Genomic DNA, 25,243 nt, shown 5'->3' with positions numbered 1-25,243 from the left:
CCTCTTGCCTTAATAATCCAAAATTGAGGTCAGCTGGCTCCGCTCAGCCTTTTTATACTTCCCACAGAGCATGGTAGGATGTTAATCGCTTAACTGCATCATGCAGGTCACCTGTCTGGAAGCATCTGCTGTACTGTATTCATTCAGGTAATATGTTCATATACAAATTGTAGAGATGGACCAATAGATCTGCAGATCTCCCATTTTGGTAGGTCAGTACACAGTCCAAAAGTTTGTAATCATCTTTTCTAATTAGTGAACTCACCCATTGCTGACACAGGTGTTCAGTTGCACACACAGCTTGCATATTCTCCACAGAGAGCAGTGCCAATAGAATGAGACACTGTGGAGCAGCTGCACATGAGCCTGAGGTCACCATGCTCAATGCCAAGTGAGAGCTAGATGGGTATAAACCCCATCACTGGGCTGTGGAGCAGTGGAACTGTGATCTCTGGAGTGATGGAGCTCCATCCAATACCTTTGGGATGAGTTGGAGTGGTCCAGAACTGACCATCCAACATCAGTACCTGATCTCACTAATGCTCTCGTGAATGAATGCAATCAAATCCTCACAGCAATGTTCCAGTATCTAGTGTAAAGCCTTCCCAGAGGAGTAGAGGCTGTTACTGCAGCAAAGGGAAACAAATTCCCCATTAACACCCATCATTTCAGAAAACAACACTGGATAAGCAGGTGTCTACAAACTTTTGGCCATCATAACTTAATGCATTTTTCTCTCGTTTTACAGGAGAACTTGATTCTGGCCCTTAATTCAGCCTCGGCCATTGGTTGTACAGTGGTCAACATCGACGCCCAGGACATGATTGCTGGGACCCCCCATTTGGTGCTGGGGCTCCTTTGGCAAATCATTAAGATCGGCCTGTTCGCAGACATCGAGCTTTCACGCAACGAAGGTCAGACAAACCTTAGACCAGTGTTCCTCTTAGTGACCTGCACAGTTTCACCAGCACACCTGATCCAGATCATGAAGGGTTCTTGATAATGAGCTGAAGAGCTGGATCAGGTGTGTTGGGACAGAGAATAGATGAAACTGCTCTCTAAAATAGAAACTGTTAAGAGAACTCAGCATTTCAAGGCAACATGATGCACTAAGATGAGTTTTCTCAACAGCAGATTCAACATCTTTACTAAGGTTCATTTCACTGCTGTCGGAACAAAACCTCGTATCTCCACCTTTAGTCGCTTTTCAGTTTTTGACATAATCTGAAAATGCCTGTAGTCCTTTACATTGTGTGTAAATTTCATGATGAATGGACCAAAGAAACGGCCCAGAATGACTTGGAAAAAAATCTGGTTCCATTGACTTACATTAAAAGTAAAGTATGTTTTTTCCTTCTACTGTAAAGTTACCATTTTGGAGATACGAGGTTTTCTTCCGACAGCAGCGATTTGTTTCACCAACTTAGAATAGGCTGCTTCTGATTTCTTTACAGTGGTGGTGATAGGAACCAGGGGTCACCATGACTACAACACAAATATAGACATTTTATTTACTACCCAAAATGACCAAAATGGGTTTTATATGTAATGTTGATGATGGTAAAATAGGACACATCTGAAAAAATAAGAGCTTTTAGAGACTTTAAACTCTTCAGACGTCTGGTTCCTATCACAACCACTGTGAACAATTCTTTCAGTTTAGAATGGAAAGCTTCACATCAAACCGCTCTGAATCTGATTTAATTATGCAGAAATCAGCAGCGTTCCCTTTAAAAATGCCTGATTGACTGAGCCTCTAGTGGCTTAAACTGAATGAATCTGCTCATACCTTAAGAAACGGCCCTGCCTGTGATGCGCTAATATGGTATGTGTCTGTTAGCTCTTATTGCGCTGCTGGGGGAGTCTGAGGAGTTGGACCACCTTCTCTCCATGTCCCCTGAGGAGCTGCTGCTGCGCTGGGTGAACTATCACCTCGATGCTGCTGGATGGAAACAAATCAGAAACTTCAGCGAGGACATCAAGGTACGACCACCATCCACTCTTCTCCTATCAGGGCTACACCTGCACAATACAGGGCCCGTTAATCGCAACAGGGGCATAGCTAGAGCCTTTAGCCTGGGGTGTCCAGGCAAACTGATGTGTTGGTTTGGGACATAACTGAGTCTGTCCATCATTTCCACATGAATAAACTATTACATCAATACAGCTACTTTACAGCAAGTAAACTGAAAGACGAAGCTGTGTTGATGTAACATATTTTTGCCAGACTGCACAACACATCACTGTAGTGATTAGTTATCATGATAAACTAATTTTTGATCGTTAACTCATGTTACCATTGAATAACTTACTTCATAAGGTTGCTCACAGAGCAGCACCACTAAAGGGACCCGGCTCACATTCATTCACCTGTGTGCTGAGCTAATTAGCCAATCACAGCAAGATACGCTAATTAATGAATGCGGCATCATCAGACTGTCACCACCCTGATGGTAGGGTTTCACCATAAAGCTTAAATGATGCTTTATTAATGACTGTTGACTGATGATGTCTCACTTTCCACAACTGGGGTGGCCAGAAAGGTGGCCATGCTTCATTGCAGGGTGGCACTGGTCACCCTTGCCACCCCTTGGCTACGCCTCTGCATCAGAAACCTTATTATAGGGTTAAAAAGGGGCTATCGTGATTAACTTAATGGGCACAATGGTCTTTTAGCATCAACAATGAGACCAAATGGTCAGTTGCTGCTGTTTTGCCTCACTGCATATCGTCACTGTCCAAAGAAAAACATGTATCTCCAACATAGTAACTTTACAGGAGAGGGCAAAAACCTTCTTTACTTTCAGTGTAAGTTAATGGAAAGAGATTTTATTCCAAGCAGTTTTGGAACATTTCTATTGGTCCAATCTTCATGAAATTGTAAAGAACGGCTTCTGAGCTCAAACGATGTAGAAAAGTAAAAATCGCAAAAAAATGGAGATGCATGTTTTTCATTGGACAGCGACGGTCTGCGTTTACAGAAGTTTCCCTCTCAATGCACAGAAATTTGGGAGGAGATTATTAAACTGAAGCACTAAGTCCAGTTTACTAACAGTAAATACTGACTGTGCTGTACCTCTTATTCTCCAGGGTATATTTTGGTTTGTCCATCTGAATTTACACACCCAAATCCGAAGGCAAATTATTCAGTAACTGCATGAAATAAATGTACATCCATCCATCATCTAAACCGCTTATCCTCCTGGGTCGCGGTGGGGTTAAATGTACATTTTTATTTTATTTATTAATTTATTTTTTGTAAAAGCTCCCCTCAAATTAACAGGATATGTGTTTTATGATCACACATATTGCTATTTACTGCCGAAAGCCAATAACCTTAGATGTCTTTGTATTATTTTACAAAAATAATTTTTACAGAGCAGATCACTGAAGAGACGCCATCTGTTTATAGTTTATACACCCACCTTTTGAATGTAGCTTATGAAATATGAAAGTTAAGAAGAATATGACGAAGTGCGTTTTGGAACCACCGGTGGTCTCAAGGAGTTGAAAAGGTTAACACGGCAGAACACCTCGTCTTATTTTTGGCACAAACACAGCCATCGTCTGTGCTTAAGACAGAAAGAGTTCACCTGTTTGCTGAGCATATTAGCCAATCATAACAAGACATGCTGATTATTAAATACAGCATCATCTGACTGTCACTACCCTGATGGTAGAGTTTCACCATAAGGCATAAATGATGCTGTATAAATGATTGCTGACTGATGATGTCTCACTTCCCATAAGTGGGGAAGCCAGAAGGGTGGCCATGCTTCATTGCAGGATGGCACTAGCCACCCTCGCCACCCTCGCCACCCCCCGGCCATCGTCTGTGCTTAGAAAGAGTTTTTCAAACACGTTTGTTTATTTGTTATGGAAAGAACAAAAACACTTCGCCTGTCATGCATGTCGCATTATTCTAATGCTTTGGTGTCTTAAGAGCTGGTTTTGCATATATAATGATTGTTTTTTCTTTTCCTTTCCAAACAGCTGTTAAAAGCACATGGCTTATTCTCACAAAACCGCCTCAACCTTAAATTCATAACCGAGATGTTTGTTACACCATATAAGTAAGAAAAAGCTGCAGCAGAGGACGCTGACCTGCTAATTAACACAGAAAAACTCATGAAAGAAAGCAATTAAACTCTTATCTGTTCAGGACCAATAAAGATCAACACAATATTAACACACTGACGATTTCTAGCATTTATGCCTTCGGTGTTATTGAGCTGGTTGTGATGATGGTGCCACGTTCAGGAAATTATAACACAAATTACAAAAACAAAGCAAATTAAAACACTGGACTTTGCATTTCTGACTAGTTCAATATGCAAATAAGAGCCTCTACCAATTACCATGTTTTTAATGTGTGTTGTGAGTGTCCTGATCCAATCCCAGTTGCGGTTGAGCTTTTCTCTGGGTGTTTAGATGAATCAGGGTGTTGGTGTAATCCAACAAAAGTGACTTATTGGTCAAAGTAATGCACACTTTAACCATTGGTTCACCAGGACGCTGTAACACATCACAAGACACATCAAAATCATAATGCGCATCAATATACTGGATACATATCCATTTTATCAGCTCCACTTACTATATAGGTGCACTTTGTAGTTCTACAGTTACAGACTGTAGTCCATCTGTTTCTCTGCATACTTTGTTAGCCCCCTTTTACCCTGTTCTTCAGTGGTCAGGACCCCCATGGACCCTCACAGAGCAGGTACTATTTGGGCGGTGGATCATTCTCAGCACTGCAGTAACACTGAAGTGGTGGTGGTGTGTTAGTGTGTGTTGTGCTGGTCTGAGTGGATCAGACACAGCAGTGCTGGAGTTTTTAAAACACTGTGTCCACTCACTGTCCACTCTATTAGACGCACCTACCTTGTCACTCCACCCTGTAGATGTAAAGTCAGAGACGATAGCTCATCTGCTGCTGCACAGTTTGTGTTGGTCATCCTCTAGTCCTTCATCAGTGGTCACAGGACGCTGCCCACAGGACGCTGTTGTCTGGATGTTTTTGGTTCTCAGTCCAGCAGTGACACTGAGGTGTTTAAAAACTCCAGCAGCACTGCTGTGTCTGATCCACTCGTACCGGCACAACACACACTAACACACCACCACCACGTCAGTGTCACTGCAGTGCTGAGAATGATCCACCGCCCAAATAGTACCTGCTCTGTGAGGGTCCATGGGGGTCCTGACCACTGAAGAACAGGGTAAAAGGGGGCCAACAAAGTATCAGAGAAACAGATGGACTACAGTCTGTAACTGTAGAACTACAAAGTGCACCTATATAGTAAGTGGAGCTGATAAAATGGACAATGAGCGTAGAAACAAGGAGGTGCTCATAATGTTATGCCTGATCGGTATATAAACACAATACTAGTACTTTGTCCACACCATACACACCTAATTGCAGTGGTGAGCAACACTGTTACTGAGTCACCCACTTATGGAAGGTCGTAAACATGCATTCTGAGCTATTTTCCAGAGGAATAGCACATTTAACTGTGGCATCCCAATCCATTTAGACATGTGAAACTGTTAAACGTAGTCCTAAGTATAGCTAGCACAAGGAAAGAAGCCACTGGGGTCACGTAATTACATGATGTTTGACATATGTGTCAGGCACACAAAGCTCTGTCAGTTCTATAATGGGAAACTGGCTGTCAAAGTGATTTGGCCTTGCTTTATAACCACTCCATCAAATCCCTCTCTATGGGCCTGCTTAGGGCCAAAGCAGCCATGCAAAAATAGCTCATTGCCTCATTTCCAGCTGCAGGAAAGATTGTGCAATTTCTCCAAATGTCCTCTCCTCAGTGAACTATCCAGAATTGTGATAATGTCAGATTTAAAAGTTAAATCAGTGATATCCCTGTTTAAACCAGCTGCACCACATTGTTATATCTACAGTATATGGACTGAGAATTGCATATAATTGCATAATGTCTCTTAGCTGGTGAACTCTGCTCTATAATTCCTCGCCAGACTGCAATTGTAGTCCAGAGAAGTTGTTTGGCTATAAACGATTTAACACTTCTCATCTCAGCACAGTAACCTCCGCAGATTGTGACTCATCAGCGCTACAGATAAAAGGGTATATTTTCATACAAGAAGCTTATAAAAACCCCTGCAGCAATAAAACCCACGTTTGATCCAGCTGAGCTGTGACTGTTCAACACTTCATCCAGGAGTGATTTATAGCTGTTGGGACTGAATTAGCATGAAATCATCTGCAGTCCCAACTGGCCATCACTATTCCTGCTATTACTAGCAGTGCTAACCAGTAAGAGCTGGGCCTTCAATTCGGGCCATAAATTAGCTCAAAAACACATCTACAATAGTACTGTTCGCTAGCACTTCTATGGGGTTCTAGTAGTACATAGCATTAAGCTAACAGTGATGCACATAAACATTTCTTGACCAAGCTTGTAAGGAACAGTTCATACACTTTATTTGAAGCTTGTAACAGACAGTAACATATATTCTAGCTTGTTTAAAGTGGCTCTTTCAGTAAAGACTGATATAGAGCTGCTGCCACTGTTTTTCATCTGTAACAACTAACCGAAACCTGGTATTCACAGTGAATGGCATATCTAGAACTTCTACAAGGCCTAGAGTGAAGATACTTCTCATAAAGTAGGTTCTACCCATAGTAAATCAAATCATTTTAGTTGATTCCACTGTCACTTCTTACTTATGTCGGTGGTTAATCTGAGGATGTAAGGCCTTCTGTTCAGTTCCTGAAGTCCTGAGCTTGCTTAACTGTATCAACCTGAATATGATGGGAAAATACGTCCTTTTGGATAATTTTAAATCGGTCGTTTTTAGAATTTAACCATTTTGTTTCTAATTAAAATTAGCAATACAGCTGCTGTTTTGGACGGGCATGACAACTTTACAGGTGGACCCAACCTTGAATTTCACTCCCGTGGATGGGGGGGCTACTAGCTACAAAAACGAAGCATAAATCATAACTGAGATATCTGCTAAGCCTCATACAAACACTGCAGTCAGAAAAAACTGAAGACAGAGTTTTTCAAACACATTTATTTTTTATGAGAAGAACAAAAGCACTTCGTCTGCCATGCATGTCACGTTATTCTAAAGCTTTGGGTATGTTTTACTAAAATCATGAATGTGTCTTAGGAGCAGTTTTCTTTGCAAAATCATCCTTAACCTTAAAATCAAACTGCAGTAGAAGACACTGACCTGCCAATTAACACTAAAAAACTGATAAACAATTAAACTCGTTTCTCTCCAGGACCAACGAAGACCAACGTAACTGTAATATTTTAATGTTTTACACTAATGTTAAAACCTCATCCTCTGTTCATTTTGCTCTTGTGTTATTGTTTGCTATCCGGTGTCGACCAGAGGAGGATGGGTTCCCCTTTTGGTTCTTGGTTCCTCTCAAGGTTTCTTCCTCTTGCTTTTAGGGAGTTTCCCCTTGCCACTGTCGCCACTGCCGACGTTAATGGGGGCTCGGACCCGGATTTTTCTGTAAAGCTGCTTTGCGACAACGTCTGCTGGAAAAAGCGCTACATAAATAAACTTTGACTTGACTTTAATATCTGACTATTTCTAGCATTTACGCCTTCAGTTTAACTGAGCTTGTTGAGATGATGGTGCCACGTTCAGGAAATTACAAACCTAAATTACAAAAACAACAGACTGATCCAGTCGCACAGCTGTGGACAGATTATTAAAAAATGTGATTTTTGTACCAAATGAAATCCAGTTTAACTGTCATAAACAAGGCTGTTTTAATGCAATGCTTCATCCAAGAACGAATGCCGGAGACAAATTTTGCAATCAGTTACTGCATTGTTGGACGAAGTCTTCTTTCACGGTCCAGATACGGCATATAACAGAATGAGAGCCTGATACTCTGTGTTTGTTTTCTCTCTCAGGACTCCAGGGCCTACTTCCACCTCCTGGATCAGATCTCCCCGAAAGGGGACGGAGACGACGAGATGCGGATCGTCATCGACATGTCCGGCCTGAACGTGAGTGTGTTCAATGGTCTTCCCTCTCTCCACAGGTGAGCGAGCGTCTGTATGGACCGCACTTGCTTTCCGTGTAATCGATCCGCGCGTTGAATCACATGCCTTTGTGCTGATAAGATAAAGGCCAGTCTTTTGATCCTCAGGCCTCAGATGCCCTGAGATAGTGAAGTGAAAGTGAGGCTTTAGTGAAGCTGTCAGTCAGGGAGTTCACTGGAAAGCACTGAGGGAATTAGGCAGAGTTTACAGAGCAAGGTTTTTATTGATTTTAGTCATTTAATCACTGCTATCTGTTGTTCTGCAATAGTACAGCTGTGTTCGGAATAGTCAACTACAGTAGCTTAGCTCATGTACTGATTGTGTCTACAAGTAGTAAATAGTGTGCGGTATGTGACCAGCATGATCCCTGGATGACAGACTACTCCAGCCAAATATTTCAGTACGTGGGCAGAGTTTTTCGTGATATACCGCTTTTCCCAAATGCGATGTGATCATTTCAGGATGACGTAGCCACTGGGGGGGCTCATATGTGGATCTACAGTGCTTATTATTCAGTCAAACTAGCTCATATTACCAACTACACGTGTAATGAAATGAGTTTTTAACAAATATGTCTTTGCTTATGACTTCATTTCCAAAGTAATTGCATTTTCTTCTCCTTGGCATTAAAACACACAATTTTCCAGGCAGTAAATTGCACCAGGTTGTTAATTTGCATAGTCTCCACCCCTATTTTTGCACCTAACATTCCTGCCTTTCTTTAAAAAAATGCATATTTATGTCAGGCTTTTGTCCACATGTTAATAAATCAGCTGTGAGTGCTTATATTGCGCAAAATGCATCGGCACCACTGCAGACAGTGAACAGAAGTAACTGTAGACTTTTGCTCTGAAAATCCCAGAAACTGTATTGGGATTGATCAGAAAATGGCATTAGGTATGCTGAATCAATATATACCGTATGGACAAAAGTATTGGGACACCTACACATCACACCTACTGGAACTTTTATGAATCCCATTCTAAATCCATAGGCATTAATATGGAGCTGGTCCCCCTTTGCAGCCATAACAGCTTCCACTCTTCTGGGAAGCTTTCTACAAGATTGTGGAGTGTGTCTGTGAGAATTTATGCCCATTCATCCAGAAGAGCATTTATGAGGTCAGACACTGATGTTGGACGAGAGGGCCTGGCTCGGAATCTCTGTTCTAGTTCATCCCAAAGGTGTTTGATGGGGTTGAGGTCAGGGCTCTGTGAGGGCCAGTCAAGTTCTTCCACACCAAACTCACCCAGCCAGGCCTTTGTGGAGCTGCTTTGTGCGCTGGGGCTCAGTCATGCTGGAACAGAAAAGGTTCTTCACCAAACTGTTCACACAATGTTGGAAGCACAGAATTATCCAGAATGTCTTGGTTCTGAAGCATTAAGATTTCCCTTCACTAGAACTAAGGGTTCTAGGCCAACCCCTGAAAAATAACCCCATAGCATCATCCCTCCTCCACCAAACCTTACAGCTGGCACAGTGCAGTCAGGCAGGTAACGTTCTCCTGGCATTCGCCAAACCCAGACTCGTCCATCAGATTGACAGATAGAGAAGCGTGATTTGTTGCTCCACAGAATACGTTTCCACTGCTCCAGAGTCCAGTGACGGCCATGGAAGCCCAGTTTGTAAAGCTCCTGATGCGCGGCCCTTTTGCTGATGTTACTTCTAGAAGCAATTTGCAACTTGTTAGTAAGTGATTCAACAGAGGATAGAGACTGTGAGCTTCAGCACTGACCGGCCCTGCTCTATGAGGTCTACCGCTTCGTGGCTGAGCTGTTGTTGCTCCTAGCTGCTTCCATTACACAATAATAGTTGACAGGGGCAGATCTAGCAGGACAGAAACCTCACAAACTGACTTGTGGCAGAGGTGGCATCCAATGACAGTGGCATGTTTGAAGTCACTGAGCTCTTCATTATGACCCTCTCCTGCCAATGTTTGTCTGTTGACATTGCATGGCTATGTGCTTAATCACTAAATCACTGAGCACAACTTGAATGAAAGCATCGACTCCTAAGTAAAGACTGTTAATCATAACAAAGAACTGGAACGTCATTCTTGAGACAGAACGTGAAAACATCACCGGTCATAGCTGATGGGAGCGTTTTTCTCTTTTGCAGGAGCCTGACGATGAGAAGAGGGCGGAGTTAATGCTGAGACAGGCGGCTCGTCTGGACTGCAGGCAGTTCGTCACGCCCCAGGACGTGGTGGCGGGAAATCACAAGCTCAACATGGCCTTTGTAGCCAACCTGTTCAACATGTTCCCCGCCCTGAGCAGGCCCAGCGACAACGGCATCGACCTCACCATGCTGGAGGGTGAGTTGTGCTCCGCAAACAGAGCTCTGTAGGAGGTAAAAGAAAGCTTTTGTGTGAGATCAGTGCTGTTTGGGATCCAACACTGGGTACTGAAGTTTGAAAGGCCTAAAAAAATATCCACTATATCTCGAGGGGTTTGAGAGGCCTCAGAAACATCCAGCGATGGAGAACAAACAGCGCTGAAGCTTTCTGTTCTCTCCAGCAGAGGCAATACATTCAAACCTAGTTTTCACAAAGGAACAACAAAAATGTGGATTATTAACACTGAAAATAGCTTAAATGTACAGCACAGTGCAAAAGTACATACATACATCATCTAAACCGCTTATCCTTCTGGGTCACGGTGGGGTGCTGGAGCCTATCCCAGCTGTCATTGGGCGGAAGGCAGGATACACCCTGGACAGGTCGCCAGTCCGTCGCAGGGCACAGTGCAAAAGTCCTTTATTTAATTACCAGTCAAAAAGAATTCACAGAAGCCCAACAACAAAATACAACATTTTTTTTCAGTATTTAGTGTGTCCACTCTTTACCTTCATTACAGCCTTCATTCTTTTCAGGAGGGTCGCTTTCAGTTTTTCAAAGAAAGCCAAAGTTCAGTCTTAGAAGTTGGTTGCATTTTCTGCTTCTCACGATCCGAGTAATCAGATACTTTCAGTGATGTTGAGGGTGGACAGTCCATTGTTCTGAGAACACCAGCAGCTTCTTGAAACTACACATCCTTTCAGATCCATAGCATTTTTTCCATAGCAGAGTTTTTTCGATTATTTTTTGATCTCCAGTTTTGGAAACTCCTGTTTTTTTTTTTCTCCATATATAAACGAATTGTCCTATATCTAATATCCTGAGAAATATATCCTGAAAAACAAATTACGTGGGCTAAATGGCTGTTTAAATTGAAGTATTTTAGGGTGGTCACTGATTTCTGCACAGTACTGTACATGCCAACAGTGTATAATTTCATTTTTTGTTGTGAATTAGCAAAACCTAAAATAGGTAACTAACGTTAGCTCAACAAACTGACCAAGCAGTTCCATGACTATTCGCTTCCCTCAGGCTAACATTACTAAAATGTTCATTACTAAAATGAAATGTTTAGTTGCAGTTATTGCTGCACAAGGTGGCCACACCAGATACTGAAAGCAAAGGTTCACATACTTTTGCCTCTCACAGATATGTAATATTATATCATACATACACACATCATCTAAACCGCTTATCCTTCTGGGTCGCGGTGGGGTGCTGGAGCCTATCCCAGCTGTCATTGGGCGAAAGGCAGGATACACCCTGGACAGGTCGCCAGTCCATCACAGGGAATATTATATCATTTTCCTCAATAAATAAATGACCAAGTTTAATATTTTTGTCTCATTTGTTTAAGTTCTCTTTATGTACTATTCAGACTTGTATGAAAATCTGATGAAGTTTTAGGTCAAATTTATGCAGAAATATAGAAAATTCTAAAGGGTTCACAAACTTTCAAGCACCACTGTAGCTAGTTCTATGTTGGCACCATAAGAAGTACAGTAGAGTATCATGCTGCCATTGAGCAAAAGAATGTGAAACATCATCAACACAGTTTATCACTATCAGTTCCAGTCGGCAGCTCCTTGTTCCCAGCTCAACGCGGTGCTGTCTGACTGCATGTCGTCCATGGTGAACGGTTATAAGACCAGCTTTGTTGTGCACATTTCCAGAGGCATCTTGCAGATCTATAGCCCAAAAAACAATACTTTATCAAGCCCTGTCAAGCTCAAGTCAGGTACCACACCTCTATACCACACTGATGACTGCTGATGGACAAATACAATTGTTTTTTATGATGGCAGTACTCAAAATGACCAACAGGGGGAGCACGGTGTCTAATCTCATTATCACACTCAGTATTTAATTCTGCTTTAGAAGGTCAAAAGTCTTTGGGTCTTGGCCAAAAAATGTTTACGTTATATCTCCCCTCTTTTTCCTGCCCAGACCTGACCCCTGCCATTGTAGGTACTGTGTTGTCACTGTTCACTTTGCATGTTCAGAAGCAGGTTTCACTCTCTCCTCTCACCTCTCCTTCCTCTGTGTTAATAATAATCACCAACACATGATATTATTGTACATAATGCCAATCACACAGACGACCAGAGGAACTTTCACACTGTCATTTCCTCGGTTTTACAGTGTGCTCATCGTTTTGTTCACACAGTTGGTGTGACTGAATTGCATACCCAGTAACCTACTTGGTTATGGTCAATAGGAAGAGTGTCCGTTACAGTTTTTCCTCGGTTGACACCGGGACCTTTCTGTGAGATAGATACTAGTACTATTTTTGCACAAATAGTGTTGTTTTAAAAAGAAAATCCAAAAAAGTTGGAATGCTAATAAAAGCAGAAAGCGTGATTAGTAAGTTTTGTTTGAAAACAGTACATTTTCATAAAAATCACACTTGATGTTTTATCTTATGAACTTTGTTTTGTTTTGTTTTTTTCAATTTTGACGCCTGAAACATGTTCCAAAGAAGTCTAGATAGAGCATGTTTACCACTGTTTCACATCAGTTCCTTTTAATAACACTTAATAATCATTTAGGGACTGAAGACACCAACTGATCCATTTTTGAAAGCAGAAGTTTTTATCATTCTTCTGCTGCGCAGCCATAAAGGGCTTTCATTGATGTATTTTGCGCTTCAAAATGCACCTTTTCAATAGGAGACGGGCCGGCCGGTCTAGCACCTGCACTCTTTGATTATGCAGCCATGCTGTTTTAGCATGTGCAGAGTGTGTCTTGGTGTGGTCTTGTTGAAAAAAGCATGGACGTCCCTGAAAAAGACAGTGTTTAAAAGGCAGCATATGTCACTCCAAAATGTGTATATATCTTGACACACCCTCCACTAACACACCCTCAGGCCATGAAAGACTCTGGCTTTTCAACTTTATGCTGGATGGCCCTTTGCCTCTTTGGTCCCCAGAACATGATGTCCATTATTTCCATAAACGATGTGAAATTTGACTCATCAGACCACAATATATACTTCCCTTTTCAGATGATCTCGAGCCCAGAGAAGTCGGTGGTGTTTTTGGACATTTTGGGCCTAGTACAGTCTTAATTTGCATTTGCGGATGCAGTGATCAACAGTGCTTATTGACAACAGTTTGCCAGTTTACAGTGATATCCATCACAGAAGCATGCTGGCTTTTAAAACAGTGCTTATAAAGAGTTGAAGGTCACAAGCATTCATTTGTGGTTTTCAGCCTTGCTTTTTACATGCAGTGATATTATGCACCATAGAGGGTGAAATACCAAACATCCTTCCAATTGCTCATGTAGGAGCATTGTTCATAAACTGTTGGATTATTTGCCCAAGCTTTGACCCATCTTTGCTGATTAAAAACCTTTCCTAGATGCTCAAGCATGACTGCATTACCTGCTTAAGACGTTTCTTAAATTGCTCCGTCCCAACTTTTTTGAAGCATGTTGCAGACATCAATATCAGAATAAGTGTGTATTATTATAATGAGATAAAACAATAAATATGTCTTTGTACAGTTTTCATTTAATTACAGATAAAAGTGGGTTTACTGGGTTTATCACTGCTTTCTGTTTTCATTTGCATTTCACATCCTGGACATGGTTTGTTTATGACCAATGGCAAAGCTGCAAGATAAGTTTAAAGTTCAAATTAATTTGTCAATACATTACATTTGAAACAACTGCCTGAACAGTCAGCAATTAGAACAACAGTCAGTGTGTTAATGAGCACAACATTCAACGGATTGGGCATTCAAACATGCTAATTAATGTTAGCATTTCTATACCCACAGATGTGGCAATTGCTTTAATGCAGGTACTTGGTTTTTATAGTACACTCATATCAGTTTCCAGTGACTTGCAAAGACCAAACTGTATGTTAACAGTGAGAGTTGTATTGCAGAAATGTGCTAAATCGATTTGGAAAAACTGTAACATCACCCCAACGGCCCATGACACTCACTGAACTTGGAGCACATGCTCGGTATTTACAACAGGCCAAAAGTCTGCCAAATGAATTCTGCTTCTACTGAACCTCGCCAAAGGGTTACTACAGCATTACATAAGGCAGCGCTATGTGCTGAAAAAAGACTGTGAAGGGCTTTGGATCGCTGTACGTGGGTATGTAATTATGTAATGCACTATTTTCTCTAAAAGCATATAGTCGCAGCACAGCATGTGTGCAGTGATTGTATGAATTAGAGTGAGCAAAGAGCAGCCTGCCGTGTTCCGCACTATTTACCACTCAAATTGTACAGCAGCGGCTGAAGCCGTGGGATGTCCATTAATATTCTCCTTACATTTGCTAATGCAGAGTCCAAGTTAAATGCAGTGTGAAAGTTTTTACTGCACACGTTGGCACATTACAACCCTCAGCCGTGAGTTAATAACCCTGGACTGTGTTTATTTCCAACTCTGCAGGAGAATCGCGAGAAGACAGAACCTTCAGGAACTGGATGAATTCACTGGGAGTCAGTCCATATGTCAATCATCTGTACAGGTAAGGCAGCTAGGTGCGATGGGGAAGACCGAGTGAGCTACATTTGACACGGTAGCTGTGGTTGTTTCTATAAATTGTATTAAATGAGTCTCTATAATCCCTCCAACCACCCACAGAACATGCCTTTGGTCTGGATGCTAAGAGCAGACAATAAAACATTCAGTGATTGCTTAGAGGCTCATCTGTATATTGCAGACGCCTGCGACATCAGTATTGCAGTCTGAACTATATGGCCAAAAATATGTGGACACCTGACCATCACACCTATATGAGCTTGTTGGACATCCCATTCTAAAACCATGGTCATTCATACAGAGTTGTCCCCCCTGTCCGCGGCTATAACCTCCCTCCACTCCTCTGGGAAGCTTTCCACAAGAGTTTGGAGTGTATCCGTGGGAATTTCTGCCTGTTCAGTCTAAAGTGCATTTGTGAGGTCAGGCACTGATGTTGGACGAGAAGGCCTGGCTCACAACTGACGTTCCAGTTCATCCCAAAGGTGTTCAGTGGGGTTGAGGTCAGGGCTCTGTGCAGGCCACTGGAGTTCCTTCACACCAAACTCATCAAACCATGTCTTTAGGGGGCTCACTTTGAGTCATGCTGGAAAAGGAAAAGGGCCTTCACCAAACTGTTGCCACAAAAACATAGAATTGAATTCTTCTCCTGGCATCCCCCAAACTCAAATTCACCAAATAGTCAAGCGTGATTCCTCCCTCCAGAGGCAGCGTGCTTTACACCACTCTAGCCGATTTACACCGCTTGCCATTGCCCATAGTGGTCTTAGGCTTGAGTGCAGCTGCTCGGCCATGGGAACCCATTTCATAAAGATCCTGATACGTGGTTCTTGTGGTGATGTTGCTTCCAGAGGCACTCTGGAGGACTGTTTTTCCAGAGGCACTCCAGAGGACTGTTTTTACACATTACACGCTTCAGCACTTGGCGGCCCTGAGTTTGCGTGATCCACTGTTTCATGGTTGAACTGCTGTTGCTGTTAGACTCGTCCAGGTCGCAATAATAGCACTTGCGGTTGACCAGAGGTGTTATCCTATGACAGCGCCATCAGTCACTGAGCCCTTCAGTACGACCCATTCCACTGCCCGTGTTTGTCGATGGAGATTGCACGGCTATGTGCTTGATTTTATACACCTGTTAGCAATGGCTGTGGCTGAGACACCTGAACTCAATAATTACATAGGTGTCCACATACTTTTGGCCATATAGTGTATCACAGTAATGGTTAATAAACAATGCATTGTGCTGCTCTAATATGTATAGATCCTTAACTCTAAACCCAGAGCATGTCCTGAGGCAGTGTTTCAGCAGAACTCGCAGCTTTGAGTACTGTAAGAAAGAACTGAGCTGACCTTGTTTTTCTGCAGTGATCTGATGGACGGTCTGATCATTCTTCAGCTGTATGAGCGGATCCAGGTCCCTGTGGACTGGAGGAAAGTCAACAGACCTCCGTATTCAATTCTCGGTTCCAACATGAAAAAAGTTAGTATGGGTTGTGCAAACAAACCACGGATGGAAGTTTCATGGTTCTCCAAACAATATGTGTATATTAATAACAGGGAACAGTTTAATGTAATTAAATTGAACATTCTTAGACAATTACAGTAAACAGTTAGGAGCTATCTTTGCAGTTGGAAATCCTAGATGTTTAGCAAAATGGGTGATGTTGATACTCTTTTAGTATAAATTAAAGCTTAATTTCCAAAACCTTCATATATTTCACTTTTACTACCTCCACATTAACGTTTTGGCTGTGTCAAACTTTAGATGAGTTCTAATCACATATAGCAGGGGTGAGGAACTGAAAGCCGGATTCCTGCACAGTTTGGCGAGTTCCCTGCTCTAGCACACCAACTGATGAGGTGAATCAGGTGTGCTTGAGTGGAAAATTCACGTAGCTGTGTAAGAATTCGGCCCTCCCAGACTGGAGTTCCCCATCCCTGGCATATAGATTTAACCCTCTACGGCACAATGTTGCCTCAGGGCAACAAACCCATTTTCCTCACTTTACAATAACATTATCGATCTTAGTGGTCACTTTTAAACCTCTTTTTTAACATTCAATTTGTTTTGAGAATTTGCAGAAATGTGTGTGTTGCCTAGAAGCAACAATGTGCGACAGTGGAATAGATTTGACCAGTCACAAGCCAGGTCTCACCACTTCAGGGAACACGGCTCTATATCATTTCTTACCATTGTCTCACAATGTTGCCTCAAGGTGAAAATGACCCCTGCACACATTATTTAAAAAAAGTTTTGATATTTAATAATCAGGTCCATTTTATGCAAGAAAAGTGATTTTAATATTTTTTTAAATTGCTCTCATAACACGTGCAGCAGAGGGTTAGTATCAATGTTTTTTTGAAATACCAATCAATAGTCAATTGTTCATTCCTTAACACAAACTGCCTTGAATCTGACAAAATGTCAGTAATATGGGTACTGACCAATTCAGTTAACATTTCAAGATTAGCCTGATGTGACAAGCTTGATGTAGCACTGCATTAGGAAAGTGCCAGATAAAGTAAAAGCCAAAGTAATATAGTTTTTCACTGTCATGAGCAACATATTCAACATGCCACCCCAACAACAGTGATACATAGAGCATGTTTTGTTGTCTTTGTATTTATTCTAAAAAGAAAGTGGTGTATAAACGCTGCGGTATGTTATTCTAATAAAGCCAACTTTTGTTTTGTTTGTAGCTTGAGAACTGTAATTACGCTGTAGAACTGGGCAAAAGGGAAGCGAAGTTTTCCTTGGTGGGGATCGGAGGGGAAAATATCAATGAGGGCAGCGCTATGCACACCCTGGCACTGGTATGGCAACTAATGAGAAGGTACTTCATTCACATCCATGTACTGCAATGTAAAATAATGCATGTAAGCTTTTGTTTAAGTTTTATTTAATAAAAGGTTAATAAAATTCACAATCTTCACAGTTTCACTGCATTTGCGGTTAACTATGGCACATGCAATACCATGTGAAGTTTGGAATCACTTTTTTTTTTGTTATTTTATACATATATTTATATATAAAATGTACACAATATAGAGTTAAACGTTGTAAACTCTGAATGTGTTCCTAGATGTTTTATTCAATATTTATAGTATTTTGGAACAACTAGAAAGTTGTTACATGAAAATATTACATTTTAATTACGTATTTACACTTTTTTGTCAAGTTTTCTTCTTTCGGTAACAGTGACGTTTATGGGGGTCTGGTTACAGCTTGGGAGGCCAGCTAGGAAGCAATATGTCTCAGAGAAAGCGCTATAGTGGGGATGACAACCATCAACCAGCCAAATTTATCACAGCATAGTATTGAATTTTGTGTGTTCTTTATCACAGTCGACTACTTAACTAGTGCGCTAGCCAGGTAAGAAGCAGCCTCCCCAATATTGAACTATGTGTTCTTTACCACAGTCAACTTTACTACTTAACTAGTGCGCTAGCTCAGTAAGAAGCAGCAATCTTGGTTGGTTTAAAACTCCAGCCGTGTAAACACCGCCATGTTGGCAGCAGCTCCCGAAAAACGGTGATGATCAAAGCTTTGGAGGTGACTTTTTTATAGGTGGAAAAAAAGGGCACAAGGGTGCAATAACTTAGTGCCTTGGAGTTCATTCTGATTTATAAGATTTTCGATTGGTAGCATAGAACAATTTTTTGGACCAGTCAGAAATCTGGGGTGGCCCAGCTTCCAAGTGAGAGGCCCTAGGCCCCCCAGGCCCCCCAGGCCCCCCTGTAGTTATGCCTATTTGATAAGTTCTACAGCTTTCTCTGTCATCTTAGAATTCATCTACAGCTCTGATCATCATTCTAAACACATGTAATTCTTCACTGTTGTGTTTTTTTGGAAGAATAATTTTACAAATGCATCTGCGACCAAACTGGGTTTATATTACACCGATTTCAACAATAGTGTATGTCATATCTGCTGTTTGCAGGTACACAGTCAAAGTTTTATCGGACATCGGCGTTGGAGAAAAAGTTAACGACCAAATCATCATCGACTGGGTGAACAGCACCTTACAGAAAGGACAAAAAGACTCGTTTATCAACAGCTTTAAGGTAAGAGGCGCAGGAATCTTCTGTATGTCGCTGCTGTCGGAACAAAACCTCGTATCTCCAGAATGGTAACTTTACAGAAGAAGGAAAAAACCTACCTTACTTTTAATGTAAGTCTATGGAACCAGACCTTTTATCCAAGTCATTTTAGGTCATTTCTTTTGGTCCATTCGTCGTCAAATTTACACAGTTTTGTTCCGACACCAGCGATATGTTCTCTGAACAAGCTGCTGCATTTTGATGTCACCTTTATCCAATTTGTTCAATGATGCTTGAAGATTTCAGATTAGGCCCATGCGGTGCAATCCAGTTTAGCTCATCAGTAAATCCTCCCTAATAGCTTGGCTAGAGGACAAAATGATATAGATCAAGGCGAACGAAGCCGTATGCAGGTGATGAATGTATCTGAACCTTTTTTCTGATGACAAATACATCTAAGAAACACCATTAATCTCAAGCATCACATGCTCAAAGTGTATCATCTCCAAATCCTCTCAATCCTTTTAGGACAAATCGATCAGCACCAGCCTGCCGGTGATCGATCTGATCGATACCATCGCGCCCAGCGCCATCAAGAGCGAGATGGTGAAGAGAGGAGACATGAGCGCGGAGGATAAACTGAACAACGCAAAGTAACTCTCCTCACTCGCCGCTAATGAATCAACCAGATAGAGATCTGTCACAAAGGCCCTGTTTCAAATCGACCCCTTGTTCTGTATGTACTGAATTACCGTCTCCAGAATGACAGTGAGTGACCTGATTAGGTCAAACAGAGGACTAGGTTTACTGGAACATCAGGGCACCGAAACCTTCTGGAAAACTTTTGATGTCAGTTGATTCAGTTTAGCAACACTCTTAGCAAAAAGGGTTCTATATAGAACCACCTACAGCACATTCTCCATCTGAAGAACCCTTTCACGATGCAGAGAAGCCTTTAATCATGCAAAGGGTTCTTTGAGTGTTCATGGTTCTGTATAGAACCATTTTCTTTACTAAAGAACCCTTGAAGAACCATCTTTTTAAAGAATAAATAAACTGCTAACTGACTGGCAAACAACATAAAAGCTAACCAGAGGCTAAAAGCAAATTACACATTTTCACTGCTGGAAAACTTTGGACGGGATACAGAAACTGTGCGCTCACCTTCGATAGCATAGCAGTAAACAAACTGCTAACTGATGGGCATAATTTGTAAACCTGACTTTGAAACTGTAGCATCAAGCTAACTGCTAACAAACTACCATATGTATGGCATAAAAGCTAAAAAGAAGCTAAAAGCGTTTACATATTTGCACAAATAGAAACTTCAAACTACGCTTGACTTCAGTGGTGTAGCCGTAAAATTACAGCTAACTGACTGGCAAACGTATGAAAAACATGCTAAAAACTGACAAACTAAGCTAATTTGTAAACCAGACTTTTAAAGTGTAGCATCAAGCTAACTGCTAACATACCACCAAATGTATGGCAAATGACCTAAAAGCTAACAAGAAGCTAAAAGCATATTACATATTTCCACAAACAGAAAACTTTAAACTACATGCTTAACTTCGGTAGCGCAACAGTAAAATAACTGCTAACTGACTGGGAAATGCACGAAAAACATGCTAAAAGCTAACAAAAGCCTGAAAACAGCATAGCGCACATTTAAACTACTGGCAAACTTTGGAAACTTAATCATCAAGCTAACCGCTAACATAAGAGCACAGTATTCCGTACACTTCAGTATTCCGTACACTTCGGTATTCCGTACACTTCGGTATTCCGTACACTTCGGTATTCCGTACACTTGCAACTGTTCCTGTTTGTGTAATAAAAACCACTTTCTTGACATTTGTCAACGATACATCTGAAACATTGTCATGTATCCTTTTTTCCATCAAATCGGTTGGAAAGACCATCTAAGCTGGGTTTGGACATCAAATCTGTGCAAATAGTGACCGACCCCCCAGCGCGATCCGAAAATGGCGGGTGGGGAAACCCAGGGATGCGAATGTGAGTGGGGTGGGGAAAACTTTCCCCACCAGTTAAAATGCATTTTAGCACATTTAAACATCATATTTAACACTAAAATGAATAATAAACAGTGGATCATCACTGAGCTTCACAGCTTCACAGCACTGCCTCACTTTACTGGGCTTTTTTCCACGGTAGCCTCATTCACTGCACATATTGTTTATATTAATTCAATTTCATAATCAGTATAATCACTTAATGTCTATTTTTATGCAATTAGATTTCATAAAACTTCAAATAAAATGCAGGGAAAACACTGAACGGAAATCCGCTCCTTCCGTGGAAGCTGGTGTACGGAGTACTGACGCAGATGACGTTTTTTCTTATTTCTTTAAAAGTATTGGTCCAAATGTGACCAATCAGTCCAACCAATCATTACATCCTGTATGACCGGGTATTTCCATAATAACTACTGAAACGCGAAATGTGCCAAAGTACTGTACAGAATACAGCGCTATTACGTTAGTGAACCCAAAATGTATGGCAAATGACCTTAAAGCTAACAAAAAGCTAAAAGCATATTTCACATTTTCACAAGGAGAAAACATTTGAAGTCCCATGTAATCTACACACTCGACTTCGATAGCATAGCAGTAAAATAACAGCTAACTGACTGGCAAATATCTGAAAAACATGCTACAAGCTAACAAAAGCCTGAAAGTACTGTATTACACATTTCAACTTCCCGGAAAACCTGACTCTGAAAGTGAAGCATCAAGCTAACCGCTAATATACTCCCAAACGTATGACAAATGACTTAAAAGCTACCAAAAAGCTAAAAGCATATCACACATTTGCACTAATGGAAAGCTTTTGACGTGATACATAAACTACATGCTCAATTTTAACAGCACAGCAATAAACTGCTCAAGCTAAACGCTAACAGAAAGCTGACAGCAGCATTTTACACATTTCAAATGCGGAAAAAAGCTTGAAGTCATCTGTAATTTGCGTAGCATCAAGCTAACTACTAACTCATTGCCAAATGTATGGAAAATTACTGAAAAGCTAACAAAAGACTTACAGGACTTGAACATTTCAATGGTTGACCAAAAAATGTTGTATCTACAAAACGTTTGGTCATTGTGGCTCGATATACTAGATTATTTAGGGCACTGTGGGATGGCATTTCAATCATTTCTACCCTGTAAGTGGCTGAAATGGCTGAACCGTCAGTTAGTTTACGTCGTACGCTACAAGGGGTCAGTTTGAATAATGCATATTCTTTCTTAACCTCTTGAACTTTTGTAATGATTTGTTCTGAGCTTCATGACCGCAACGCTCTGCATGAACTCCTAACCTGTTTCAGGGAGTTATAATCCAATTTTAATCTCACACTGAACTTCTTACCTGCCATGTTTTCATATCTGATGTTCTGCATACACTAACCGGCCACTTCATTAAAACCACCTCGTTGTTTCTACACTCACTGTCCATTTTATCAGCTCCACTGACCACATAGGAGCACTTTGTAGATCTACAATTACAGACTGTAGTCCATCTGTTTCTCTGCATACTTTGTTACCTTGTTATAATTTGGCTGGTGGGTCATTCTCAGCACTGCAGTGGTGGTGGTGTGTTGTGCTGGTTCGAGTGGATCAGCAGTGTTGCTGGAGTTTTTAAACACTGTGTCCACTCACTGTCCACTCTATTAGACACTCCTACCTTGTTGGTCAACCTTGTAGAAGTCAGAGACAGTAGCTCATCTGCTGCTGCACAGTTGTGTTGGTCATCCTCTAGTCCTTCATCAGTGGTCACAGGACGCCGTTGTCTGGATGTATTTGGTTCTCAGTCCAGCACCGACACTGAGGTGTTTAAAAACTCCAGCAGCACTGCTGTGTCTGATCCACTCAGACCAGCGCAACACACACTAACACACCACCACCACGTCAGTGTTACTGCAGTGCTGAGAATGATCCACCACCCAAATAGTACCTGCTCTGTGAGGGTCCATGGGGGTCCTGACCACTGAAGAACAGGGTAACAAAGTATGCAGAGAAACAGATGGACTTAAGTCTGTAATATTAGATCTACAAAGTGCTCCTATGTGGTCAGTGGAGCTGGTAAAATGGATAATGAGTGTACAAACAAGGAACAAGGAGGTAGTTTTAACGAAGTGGACAGTGTATGTTCTTTGGCTTATCTCACAGGTCTTTCCAGAGGAGGATGGGTTCTTCTTTTGAGTCTCGGTTCCTCTCAGAGTTTCTCCTCACACTCTCTCCCTTGGCTCATTAGGGGACTCCAGCTATGTTTCCGCACAGCTGCTTCGAGACACTGTCTCTTGTTAAAAGCATTATAGATGAAATTAAATTAACCTGGGTTGAGTTGAGACGCACCCTTAGCTCACTATCTCTCTCCTTCACAGATACGCCATCTCGGTGGCGCGTAAAATCGGAGCCAAGGTGTACGCTCTCCCCGACGATCTTGTGGAGGTCAACCCGAAGATGGTGATGACGGTGTTCGCCTGTTTGATGGGGAGGAGCCTGAACAAAGTGGAGGGCTGATGTCAGCATTCCTTCTCTCGTCTAGTCCCTCAGTCTCTTTTACCGTCTGACCTTTCCCCCTCCCCCATCTGTTCCCACTGACCATGCTTTTGGAATACCGGTTGAAGGAATCCTTCACCCAGAAATGTTAACAACGAGTGAAACCCACAGGGCGCAAATTATCACGATGTCATTTAAGCAATGTTAACTGACCCTCTCATTCATTATATGCACCATTAGCATTTCAGGGGTGAGGTGAATCCTTTGACCTTCCTCTTTTCACTTACTATTATTTTTTCTCTTTGTATGAAACTTATATGATGATTGCCGGAGCAAAACACGTCCACTGATCATTTCATTTTTGCTGGTAATGTAATACGAATTCACGCGTTCAACTCTGTTTCAATCGTTTGTAAATGTTTGCCTTCCAATGAGTCGTTAAAACAAGTCTGTCAACATTAAACATCATATCTCGTGCATTTAAAAGGATATGCAAAAAGACTGATCGTTCATTCCTGAAGCATTCTCCTCAAGGTTGTCCTGAAAGCTGTCTCCTCTTCCACCTTGGCAAATGGCACTTAGTTGGGAAATGAATGTGTGGAACATCCAGAAACGTTCAACCTATAATAAACAGAGCGGCTAAAAGCCACAATTTCAAGAAATCACGTTTTCATGAAAAGAAAATGTTCTAAGGGAGCCTAAGGGAAACGTTGTAAACAGTTATCAGCTACCCTGTGTTTTAGCATGTTGATAATTTCGAGCTACAATAAGCTACAATGAACGGTTACTCCTCTGGACCATTTTTCAGCTTTCACCAGAAATCACCAGAAATACACTCGCATTCCTCCATGCCATCGCTACGTAAGCCTGCCCAGCTCTAATCCAGGGGGACACTCTGTGGTGGTGCTGGAATCTGGAAGTCATTGTGAAATTCCTGCAGCGAAGCAGCTCCAAGGTTGACCCCCTGCCCCCCCTCTTCTCCCGCAGGAATCTCAAGCATTTCTGAATGGTCATCTACCATCTAGCTTATTATTAAAAGAATACTTCAGTGAACAATCGAACGTACTTTCCCCTGACCTCAAATGTAGTTGACCAGCCAAGACATGTTTGTTGACTGAAGTTTGCTCCTTTAGTTTTGCATGGAGCTACACGACTAATGTACATAGGAAGTAATGGAAGCTTATACCTCACTGATTAGCATCATGCAAGCTGCATGACCAAATCATCGCACAGCTGCCTTCCCAGAATTAAAGGCACTAATCTGTCACTGGTTGAGACCAAATACTAACCTAAAATACTAAACAACTTAATTTAGCTTTGTAACTTCATTTGTCCCAATACTTCTGCTCAGCTGAAATCAGAAGCATAAACACGACAAATGACATCTTTTCCTGTGTGATACATGTTGTATGGAAATCAGCATGTGTTTATATGCACTCAATAATCCAATCATAATCTGATTTCTGCAGTTATCTGATTATTCAAATGGTCATGTAAACAGTGCACTCCGATTTCTTAGATCAGAGTAAGGTCTAGAAATCTGATAAAGAGAGCTGGATTTTAGCTCAGTAATCAGATTTCTCAGTGCATGTAAACTCTTACTCTGATTTCTTTCGGATTTCTCAGTCTGCGCAGGCGCAAAACAGAGTGCGGTACCAGAAATAAGCGAGCAGTGTTGCCACGAGACCCAGCAGAACACTTTTGGAGCGACACTGAAACCAAATACATGCTTGACGAAATGAAGGATTTAAATATTCTTCATCTTCTAGACCAGGGGTATTTAATTAAAATTCAAAAAG

General features: G+C 41.5%; 1 protein-coding gene across 2 annotated transcripts in view; it reads left to right on the top strand.

The window, feature by feature from the left end:
• pls1 (plastin 1 (I isoform)) overlaps positions 1 to 23,579 on the top strand; it is a 30,751-nt gene extending 7,172 nt beyond the window's left edge. For both annotated transcript variants that reach the window (XM_036596648.1, XM_036596649.1), the window contains exons 7-16: positions 749 to 914; positions 1,841 to 1,983; positions 7,917 to 8,012; positions 10,167 to 10,362; positions 14,794 to 14,872; positions 16,249 to 16,363; positions 17,584 to 17,717; positions 18,825 to 18,948; positions 19,453 to 19,577; positions 23,327 to 23,579. In XM_036596648.1, coding sequence (XP_036452541.1) covers positions 749 to 914; positions 1,841 to 1,983; positions 7,917 to 8,012; positions 10,167 to 10,362; positions 14,794 to 14,872; positions 16,249 to 16,363; positions 17,584 to 17,717; positions 18,825 to 18,948; positions 19,453 to 19,577; positions 23,327 to 23,465 — 1,317 coding nt within the window. In that variant the 3' untranslated portion in view covers positions 23,466 to 23,579. The remainder of the gene's footprint in view (positions 1 to 748; positions 915 to 1,840; positions 1,984 to 7,916; positions 8,013 to 10,166; positions 10,363 to 14,793; positions 14,873 to 16,248; positions 16,364 to 17,583; positions 17,718 to 18,824; positions 18,949 to 19,452; positions 19,578 to 23,326) is intronic.
• The last annotated feature ends 1,664 nt before the right edge of the window (positions 23,580 to 25,243 follow it).

This window comes from Colossoma macropomum, unplaced genomic scaffold (genome assembly GCF_904425465.1).
Source record: "Colossoma macropomum unplaced genomic scaffold, Colossoma_macropomum, whole genome shotgun sequence".
Classification (NCBI taxonomy): Eukaryota; Metazoa; Chordata; class Actinopteri; order Characiformes; family Serrasalmidae; genus Colossoma; species Colossoma macropomum.
Note: the sequence above shows the minus strand (reverse complement) of the source record. Positions and strands in the feature narration are given on the sequence as shown.